Source organism: Ornithorhynchus anatinus, chromosome 12 (genome assembly GCF_004115215.2).
Source record: "Ornithorhynchus anatinus isolate Pmale09 chromosome 12, mOrnAna1.pri.v4, whole genome shotgun sequence".
NCBI lineage: Eukaryota > Metazoa > Chordata > Mammalia > Monotremata > Ornithorhynchidae > Ornithorhynchus > Ornithorhynchus anatinus.
Window position 1 is genome coordinate 47,053,761 of NC_041739.1, and position 11,092 is coordinate 47,064,852.

The 11,092-nt window shown below is 44.8% G+C and overlaps 1 protein-coding gene across 1 annotated transcript in view; it reads left to right on the plus strand.

Moving 5' to 3' along the window:
• LOC100087882 (sodium/hydrogen exchanger 9B2-like) overlaps positions 1 to 8,993 on the plus strand; it is a 69,082-nt gene extending 60,089 nt beyond the window's left edge. The window contains exon 13 of the mRNA XM_029076598.1: positions 7,009 to 8,993. Within this exon, the coding sequence (XP_028932431.1) occupies positions 7,009 to 7,236 (228 nt within the window). The 3' untranslated portion in view covers positions 7,237 to 8,993. The remainder of the gene's footprint in view (positions 1 to 7,008) is intronic.
• The last annotated feature ends 2,099 nt before the right edge of the window (positions 8,994 to 11,092 follow it).

Here is an 11,092-nt window from a genome sequence, read left to right on the forward strand (position 1 = left end):
GCTCCACCCCTTGTCAGCTGTGTGACTCTGGGCAAGTCACTTCACTTCTCGGTGCCTCGGTTACCTCATCTGTAAAATGGGGATTAAGACTGGGAGCCCCATGTGGGAGCCCCACCTTGTACCTACCCCAGCGCTTAGAACAATGCTTGGCACGTAGTAAGCATTTAACAAATACCGTAATTATTATTATCATTATTATAATTATAAAATGGGGATGAAATATCTGTTTTCCCTCCCCCTTGGACTGTGATATTCATGTGGAGCTTACATAAAAATAATATGTCCCCCAGCTCTTAGAACAGTGCTTGGCACATAGTAAGCACTTAACAAATGCCATCATCATTACTAATGAGTTTAGAGAGGAAAACAAACATAAACAGGACCAGGCAGACACACACCCATGGGTGGGGAAGAGAAAGCAGAGATAGAGCTAGAGGGATTCACAAACACAAACAAAAGCTAGGAGGATACCAACAAACAGAGTGCCAAGGGGGAAAAAAGACACACAGGGCTGGGAGGATACATACAGATACACAAGGGCAACACAGGCACAAGGAGCTAGGAATGTACACACACACAGAGTGCAGAGAGCAAAACAGATACACGTGGGGCTAAGAAGATGTGTACAGATCCACATTCACAGGGTGGGGAGGGGGAAGCAGACACACAGGGCTAGGAGGATCCACATGGAAAGCAGTAGACTGGGACTGGACAAGGGAGCCTACAAGATGGCTGTGGATGAGAATCTGCCTTGTCCGCTAAGGCCCAGGTCAGGGAGGGCCCAGAGCGTCCGCTCCTGGCTCCACCACGGCTGTGTAAGAGACAACTGCGGCTAGAAGCCCGGGAGTGATTCTGGCTGGCCCTTTCGCTGGGAGGGATAGGGTGGGATGAACTATAGGGACAAAGCTAGGGACTGTTTCCCTCTGCCCCTGCCCCAGCCTCAGTTCCTGGGGGTCAGTGGAGACCCTGCCTCCAAAGCTCTTCCAACACCATTTTAAGGACATCGAAAACCCAACAATACATCCCAAAGTGGCATTGGCAAGGATTGGATTTTTTGGACAATAATAACTTAGTATAGTGCTCTGCACACAGTAAGATTCTTAGCAGGGTAGACCACCTGCCTCACCTACTTAGAGAAGCAGCATGGCTCAGTGGAAAGAGCCCGGGCTTGGGAGTCAGAGGTCGTGGATTCAAATTCTGGCTCAGCTGCTTGTCAGCCAATGACTTTGGGAAAGTCACTTCACTTCTCTGTCCCTCAGTTACCTCATCTGTAAAATGGGGATTAAGACTGTGAGCCCCATGTGGGACAATCTGATCACCTTGTATCCTCTCCAGTGCTTAGAACAGTGCTTTGCACATAGTAAGTGCTTAACATGCCATCGTTATTATTATTATTATTACCTGAGAACCTTGCCATCAGCCTTGTCTCTCCACTCTACTGACTCCACCGCCTGGCCAGGCAGAGGCAGGAGAGGGCAGAGCATTCACAACTCCCCGGCAGCCTTGGTTTAATCGAATGGACTTGACCGCCCAATCATCCATTAGAAATAATGTCTCTCCATGAGCTAAGCATCTTTCTGTCCTTATAGTGTCATCTGGCTCACGAGAGGTGGTGTTAATGCCATTTATGATGCACAAAGAAATCTGGGAGAATCATAATTGTGGTATTTATTAGGCACTTACTGTAGGCCAAGCACTGTGCTAAGTCCTGAGGTAAACACAGGATAATCAGGTCAGATCCAGACCCAGAACCACGGAGCTCCCGGTCTAAGAGGGAGGGAAAGCAGGTATTGTATCTCCATTTTTCAGATGAGGAAACTGAAGCACAGAGACTCAACCAGTGATATTTATTGAGCACTTACTGTGTGCAGAACAGTGTACGCTTGGAGAGAGTACAATATAGTAAGTAGACATGCTCTCTGCCCTCGTGGTGTTTATAATCTAGCAGAGGAGACAGACATTAAAATGGAGAAGTTAAGTGGCTTGCCCAAGATCATAGAGTAGACAAGTGGGCAGAGCCAAGATGTGAACCCCAGTCTCCTGACTGCCTGTCCTCTGTCTGTCAACTACAAAATCCTTGATTAAGTTTATCCTTTGATAATCTAAATTTATCCCTGAATAATCCCTAGCATTTTTCACTACTTTCCATACTGCTCTTTGTCCAGGTTTCATTCATTCATTCATTCATTCATTCAGTTGTATATACTGAGAACTTACCATGTGCAGAGCACTGTGCCTCTGTCTCTTCTGTCTAACCACCGACCCCTTGTCCACCATCCTCCCTCTGGCCTGGAATGCCCTCCCTCCTCAAATCTGACAATTATTCTCCCCTGCTTCAAAGCCTTAGTTAAGACACATTGAGAAGCAGTGTGGCATAATGGATAGTTCACGGGCCTGGGAGTCAGAAGGACATGGGTTCTAATCCTGGCTCCGCCACATGTCTGCTGTGTGACCTTGGGCAAGTCACTTGACTAATCTGTGCCTCAGTTACCTCACCTGTAAAATGGTGATTGAGGCTGTGAGCCCCATGTGGGATAGGGACTCTGTCCAACCCGATTTGCTTGTATCCACCCCAGCGCTTAGTACAGTGCTTGGCACATAGTAAGCGCTTAAGTGAATACCACAATAATTACCATTATCTCCTCTAGGAGGCCTTCCCTAACTAAGCCCTCCCTTCCCTCTTCTCCCACTTCATTCTGCATTGCCCTGACTTGCTCCCTCTGTTCTTCCTCCCTCTCAGCCCCACAGCACTTGTGGGCAGGGAATGTGCCTGTTTATTGTTGTATTGTACTCTCCCAGGCGCTGAGTAAAGTGCTCTGTCCACAGTAACCGCTTAATAAATACGATTGAATGGATGAAGGAAACATGGCCAAAGAGAAGTATGGAAAGTAATGAAATATGTTGGAGACTATTGAGGGATAAATTTAAATTATCAAAGGAGATCTCACAGAGATTCCCAAAATGCAAATGAAAAGGAACCGTGGGTTTTGGTGCTACTTATTGAGTGCTTACTGTTTGCAGAGGACCATATTTTAATGCAGTAGGGTTGTTAGACATGATATCTGGCTTCAAGGAGTTTACAGTCTCAAAATCTACCCCTGGGCTTCTCACCCCATTGCTTCATACATTAATAATAATAACTGTGCTATCTGTTAAGCACTTACTATGCACCGGCACTGTAATAATAATAATAATAGTGATGGTATTTGTTAAACACTTACTATGTACCAAGCACTGTTCTAAGCACTGGGGTAAGCACAAGGTAATCAGGTTGTCCCACTTCGGACTCACAGTCTCAGTCCCCATTTTACAGATGAGGTAACTGAGGCACAGAGAAGTGAAGTGACTTGCCCAAAGTCACACAGCTGACAAGTGGCGGAGCCAAGTCACACAGGTGACAAGTGGTGGAGCCCGAATTAGAACCCACAACCTCTGACTCCCAAGTTCGTGCTCTTTCCACTAAGCCATGCTGCTAAGTGCTAAGTGCAGTACGAAGTGCTAGGGTGGACACAAGCAAATCAATTGGAAACTGTCTCTACCCCACATGGGGCTTAATAGTCTTCGTCTCCATTTTACAGTTGAGATAACTGAGGTCCAGAGAAGTTAAGTGACTTACCCAGCGTCACGCAGCAGACAGTGGGGCTGGGATTAGGTCCTTCCCCCATCCTCGACTGGCATTTTCAACCGTTCATTTTCCAATGGCTTTTTCCCCACTGTTTTCAAACTTCTCCCCATCCTAAAAAAAAAATTAAAAATCCCCCCAGACCCTATAAAGTGAGTTGTCCACACTTTTCCTCTCCAGACTCCTTGAGAGAGTTCTTTACACCTGCTTGCTCCACTTCCTTTCCTCCGATTCTCTCCTTGAACCCCTCCAATCTGGTTTCCACTCCCTTCGCTCCACGGAAACAGCCTTCTCTAAGGTAATGAGTGACCTTCTTCTCACCCAATACGAAAGCCTCTACACCGTCTTAATCTTCCTAGACCTCTCAGCCATTTTTGACACTGAAGACCACCCCTTACTCCTTGGAACTTTATCCAACCTTGAGTTCACTGACACTGTCTTCTCTTGGTTCTCATCTCTCTGACGGCTCCTTCTCAGCCTCTTTTGCTGGGTTTGCCCGCCACCCTTTGACAGCGGGAATCCCTCAAGGCTCAGTTTTCAATCCCCTTCGATTCTCCATCTCAACCCACTCCCTTGGAGAACTCATTCACTCCCAGGGCTTCAGTGACCACCTCTACACAGATGATTCCCAAATCAACATCTCCAACCCAGGTATCTCTTCTCTGCAGTCTCATATCTCCTCCCGCAGTAAGGACATCTCTGCTTGGACATTCTGCCAGCACCTCAAACTAAACCTGTCCAAAGCAGAACTGCTGGAGTCTTACTTCCCTGTCCTTCCCCTGTCTTTCCATCACTGTAGACAATGCCACCGTCCTCCCTAGCTCACAAGCCTGTACCCCTCCCTCTCATTCAACCCATGTATTCAATCTGTCACCAAGTCCTGTTGGTTCTACCTTCACAACATCACTAAAATCCACCCTTTCCTCTTCATCCGAACAGCTACTATGCCATTCCAAGCACTGATTCCATCCCAGATTTACTATTGCAGCTGCCTCCTTGCTGGCCTCCCTCCCTCCTGTCTCTCCCCGCTCAAGTCTATGCTTCACTCTGCTGCCCTGATCATTTTTCTACAAAACCATTCAATCCATATTGCCCCACTCCTCAAAAACCTCTAACGGTTACCCATCCATCCCCAGACCAAATGGAAACTTTCAAGTATTCGATCAGCCTGCCACCTTCTGTCTCACCTCACTGATCTGCTACAGCCCAACCTGCACGCTTTGGTCCTCTAGTGCCAGCTTACTCACTGTGCCTTATCTTGTCTATTTCACCCCTGATCCTTTTCCCATGGCCTTCCTCTGGCCTGGAACAAATTCCCTCTCCATATATGCCAGAGCACCACTCTCCCCATCTTCTAAGTCTTATTAAAAGCACATCTCCTCCAAGGGACCATCCCCCCATTGAGCCCTCTTGTCCCTGGCTCCCTCTCCCTTCTGCATCATCTGTGCTCTTGAGTCTGTGCCCTTTGAGCATTTGGTGTTCATCCCTCCCTCAGTCCCACTTAACTATAAATTATATATCATAAATCATTTTAGAATCTGTGTCCCCCTCTAGACTGTAAGCTTGTTATAGGCAGGGAACATGTCTATCAACTCTGTTCTATTGTACTCTCCCAACTGCTTAGTTCAGTGCTCTGTATAAGATGCTCAATAAATGCAACTGATGGATTGCTTACTGTGTGCAGAACACATACTAAGCACATGGAAAACTACATTGTAAGAAAGTTGGTAGTCATAATCCTTGCTCACAACAAGCTTACAGTCTAGGTCAAGATAGAAATTAATACCAATTATGGATATGTACATAAATTCTGAGTCTGAGGGAGGAGTGAATAACCCGTTGTTGGGCAGGTCTCTGTTGCCGCATATCTACACTCCAAGCGCTTAGTACAATGCTCTGCACATAGTAAGCGCTCAATCAATACAATTGAATGAATGAAGAAGTGCAAGGGTGATTCAGAAGAGAGTGGGAAAAGAGAAAATGAGGGCTTAGTCGGAAAAGGCCTCTTGGAGGAGTTGTGCTTTTAATAAGGTTTTAAATGTGGGGAGAGTGATTATCTGTTGGATATGAAGAGTGAGGGCACTCTAGGCCAGAGGCAGGGTGTGGGCGAGAGGTTGGTGGCGAGACAGATGAGATCGAGTACAGTGAGTGGATTAGCATTAAAGGAGTGAAGTGTGCTGGCTGGGTTGTGGTAAAAGAGTAGCGAGGAGCGGTAGGAGGGGGCTGGTGGTAAGGAGTTCCTGCTTGAGACCGAGGCGGACGGGCATCCACTGGAGGTTCTTGAGGAGTGGGGAAACCTGGACTGAACATTTCTGTAGAAAAATGATCCAGGCAGCAGAGTGAAGTATGCATTGGAGTGGGGAGAGCTGGGAGGCAGGGAGAACAGGAAGGAGGCTAATGCAGAACCAAGGAGGGACAGGATAAGTGCTTGGATTACCATGGGAGCCGTTTGGTTGGAGAGGAAAGGGCATTTTTTAGCGATGTTGTGAAGATTGAACCAACAAGATATGGTGACATTAAATATGTGGGTTGAATGAGAGAGAGCGGAGTTGAGTATAATGCCAAGTTATGGGCTTTTGAGACAGGAAGGATAGTGGTGCCATCTATGCTGATGAGAAAGTCAGGGGAAGGACAGGGTTTGGGTAGGAAAATAAAGACTTCTTTTTTGGATGTGTTAAGTTTGAGGTTTTGGTGGGACATCCAAGTAGCGATGCCCTGACAGCAGGAGAAAATGTGTGTGGAGAAGGAGAAAAATCAAAGCTAGAGATGTAGATTTGGGAATCTTTAACATAGAGGTGGTAGTTGAAGCTGTGGGAGTGAATGAGTTCTCCAGGGGAGTGGTCATAGATAAGGAATAGAAGGGGACCCAGACCTGACCCTTAAGGAACTCCTACAGTTACGGGGTTGGAGGCAGAGGGGGAGCCTGCAAAAGAGACTGAGTGTAAGCAGCCAGAGAGCTAGGAGGAGGACCAGAAGAGGACAGCGTCAGCAAATCCAAGGTTGGATAATGTTTCCAGGAAGAGGAGGTGTTCAACAGTGTGGAAGGCAGCCGAAAGGTTGAGGGGGATTAGGATGGAGTAGAGATCTTTGTAGTTGGCAATAAGGAGGTCATTGGTGACTTTTGAGAGGACAGTTTTTGTGGATCGAAGGGGGCAGAAACCAAATCAGAGTGGGTCAAAGAGAGAATTGTAGGAGAGAAAGTGAAAACAGTGAGTGGAGACAACTCACTCCAGGAATTTGGAGAGTTAAGGGTGGGGACAGTTCACTTTATAAATACCATCAGTTAATCAACTGATAGTAGTGGTAGTGGTAGTGACCCACATCTTCTAACACTGTGTGCCCTATTTTCTTTCTGCCCAACCCCCTCCCGCCCCATACAATGTTAGGCGGTATTAGGTCCCCTGGCTTTAGAGACAGCCCGAGCCAGTAACAAGAGCCAGCTGGAAGAACCTGCCAAGACTGTGATGACGGTAGCATTCCTGGCCATACTGATCACAGCTCCCAACGGCGCCCTGCTTATCGGTCTACTTGGCTCCAAACTGCTGAAGAAAAAAGAAAAAGGTCTGAATGAAGAGAACATTGAAGAAGGAGAACTACCTGTGGAAGGACACTAGAGAGAAAAAAGATGGTTGGGAGGGCGGGGATTATGAGTTGGCTAATCACCTACTATATCTGTTGATGGGTTTTTAAAGGAAAAGGTGAACCGGGTAACGATTAGCTTTGGATGCAGTAGACGGAAGGCTTCAGGAATTCTGCTCTGCTTATCTAGTTTTTCCTTATGGTTCAGCCAGGGCCAGTTCCCTCACCTGTGATGAAAAGAGCTGGAACTACAGGAATCCATCACGACTAAACAAGGCCTGGGAGAGCCACTCACAGAAATAAGTGGATAATCGTGTGAAGGATCCAAGCCCGAGAAGGATCATTAAGGTGGTCCAAAGGTCTCTTACTAGGGAGGATGATATAACAGGAGATGAAGCAAAATAGGAAATAAACACCAGATGAATGTCAGAAAAACATTTCAGAAAGAAAAAGGATTATGGCCTTTCACCAAGGGAAGGGGTCAAAGGGCCCATCTCTTTAACCTAGTTAGTTTAGAAGGACATCACAGAGCCAAGATGAGGGTAGGCCCTAATGCTATTCCCTGTCCGTGTGTCTTTCCACTCTCCCTTAGTTTGGCCACAAGCTGAGATGAGTATGAGGGCAACAACAGCAGCCCCTGCGCCCTGTTAAGACCAATGAAGCCTGGGCGGTGGGAGTCCGATGATCTCTTTGTACCAAGATGCTCCCGCAGATGTCAACAGAGAATGCTCAAGGGAGAGAGAGCACCTGACATTCCCCGAAAGAAATGATATAGCAGCTACTGTTTCCTTGTTTCATTTTTACTATTTTATGCACATGTGCAAATGATAACCCAAATTTTTTTAAAAAAACACCAAACCAAAAAACCCTCAAGATTCAAGTGGTTTTGAAGTTGTCCCAGAAAAAAGAAAAAAGAAAAAAAAAACTTTGGCTTTGAGGTCTTGGCTTGAATAGGCTACGCGAACTGTAAATCTTGGCTTGGATGCCTTGGAGAGATCTGCTGGGTAAGACAGACAGAGGGACACTGCGGTAAATTTGCAATTCAAACCACTTCATTTGGAAAGCTAGAGTAGGAGTTGCCTACTGTTCCAGAGAAGGAAGCGATGGTAGTCATCTCTAAATATGGCTGGCGATTTGGATGAAATTGCCAAACGTTAGAGAAGCGTGGGGTATAAAACGAACATTTATGTAGTGTGTGACCTCAAAGAAGGTGCCCATTTCTTGTTTGATCAGTTCCTTTCATAAAGATGTCACAATACTTGTACGTGCTTTTCTGTCATGAACCCGGGGAGCACTAGCCGTCTCAACTATCTTAGCACCAGCCTTTTTCCTTTATTCTGCAACTATATACAGATATGTTACCTAATATAGCTTATGTCATATGGGCTTCCTCCCATCACCAGCACATTATTGAACGGTATTTAAAGAGTCCTGGTCCGTTTTGCTGCCCCTATTCAAGTTGAACTATTTCCTGAAAAAGGAAGAGAGCCACACCTGAATCCTAAAAGATTAACCAGTATTTACATATTATATCTACCTCCTCTGTGTCTGTCATACTCAAAGATTTTGTTATTCAAAATGATTTGGCAGGTACATGGGGTCTTTTCCGATCTTGTTTGAACGTTTTAAATGGAAATCCGCTCTCTCTGAATTTTTTTCATCCGTACCCAGCATTCTCTTTTTCTCAACCTTACACTAAATTACTCATGCATATATATTTGTTATAGATGTTAATTGAACCTATTTATTGTAAAATAAATGGAAGAATTTTATTTCTTACAGTACAAATTTATCATACTCTTTGTGTTTATTCTATTTTAGATAATAGGTGACAATCTGATTTTCATTCTCATTTTAGTATAGCATCTTAAGGAAATGAAATGTGAGGTATTAGTGTTCTATTTATCCTTATCATTATGCAATATCAAAAGGTGTTCAAAGGAGAGAGACACAACATTGTTGACTGCAGGAAATTTCTTCTGAAGATCTATAACAGTATTAGAGGATACCACGGTCTTTGATTTTTCCCGTGAATCATGTTTGGAATTGTTAAATCATTTTGGAAAGTTACCTTTTCTCAAGTTCTTATGTCATTCTATTCTTAGTATAGCAAAAAAATACATCTTAATCAATCAATGGTATTTATTAAGCACTTACTGTGTGCAGAGCACTGTACGATTTGGGAGAGTACAGTACAACAGAGTTGGTAGACATGATCTCTGTCCACAAGGAGCTTAGAATCTGGGCGGGGGGGAGACAGACATCAATATAAATAAATAAATCCTAAGATTGGCAATAAGGATATGGATATAAACCAAAGCGTTGTCCACCAAGAACAGTACTTCTAAAGGCATTCTTTCCTTACAGAATGTATTTTTCACATGATCTGAAACAGAAAAAACTGTTGTAACCCCCCAACCCAAATTGAGCAGAGTATGCCAGGCACACGGGAGTTATTTTCTGGAATCATAAGCTTCTAGGCAGATTTTCCAGCCCATTTCAGGTGCCCTGACATCAACACATCTGATTGAAGAGAATTTCTGGCTTTTCCCTTATCCTTTTCCTCCACATCATCATCATTACAACCTTTAACACCATTATGTTATTAAAACACCCATTATGTATGAGGCATTGACATGGCAGGGATACAATTTGAGGGGATTGTTCCACCCCCAAAGCTGATTCCACCCCCTGCCTCCAAAGTCATTTCTTGGGCAGTCCAGGACATTTCTGCTCACTCTGGGGTGTGACTGAATAATTTGGGGGGTTTTCTGGCCAAGGGTCACAGGTAGAGGGGGTAGGTATAACATCGTTTCCCCCTTCCCCTCTGGGTGGATACTGCACAGTTCTTTCATAAGGTCACCTGTATGTAACCTTAGAATCTCTCAATCAATCAATCAATGATATTTATTGAGCACTTACTGAATGCAGGGTACTGCCCACAAGGAGCTTACAACTTAAGAGGGGGAGACAGACAGTCATAGAAATAATTTATAATATATAGCTTAGAGCTATGTCTATAAGTGCTATGAGGTTGAGGAGAATACCAAATGTCCAACGGTCACAGATCTAAGAGCACAGACAACAGGGAAGGGAGAGGGAGCTGGAAAAGAAGATTTAATTGGGGAAGGCATTGTCCTGTAACCTGACCCTCTGGGGGGTAAAGGGATCTTCGCCCTCTTTCTGCTTCTTAAATGCTGCTCTCCACTGTTCCAAAGTAAAAATCATTTTGGCCACCTTGTGACCGTGGTCTTACTCATAAAGCTCTTTGAGGGCAGGCAGCGTGTCAATTGACTATTCTGAACTTCCCAAGCGCCTAGTACAGGGCCCCACACCAAGTGGGTGCTACCAGTAGACTGGCTGCTCCTTCTGATGGCCTAATGACCAAAGTGGGTTCAATGGACTGATTTCTACCACCGAGAAAGTGTTTCCCATTGCTTTTTAGGCCACTGTAGTTGCATTTAATTTTCCCAATTCTCTATCCATACAATAGCGGTCTCCAAAGAGTGTATCGACTCCCCAAAGTGAGCACCTTCCTTCTTCACAGCTAGGATGAGCCTATAGCTGCATTTAGCAGAATATGCTAACAACCAATCAGATGAGTCTTTAGTATTTGAAAGTTTTACATAGGATTGCTACAGTTTTCCTTTTAAAAAACAATATGATATTCTGGATGTGTTTGTACATTTTGGAGGGATTCATTTTCACCAGAAAGAATCGTCGTATTTGAAGGATTTAATCCTCAGAGTGGACTTCAAGTCAAACTGAAGCCCAACTCTAGAGCAAGAGGGAAATAGTTACCCCATAAAACAGGCAAGCTAATTCCGAAAAGCTGAGTGCACTTCATGTTCTAAAATACATTTTAAAATACAGCAATTTACACGGAATCAT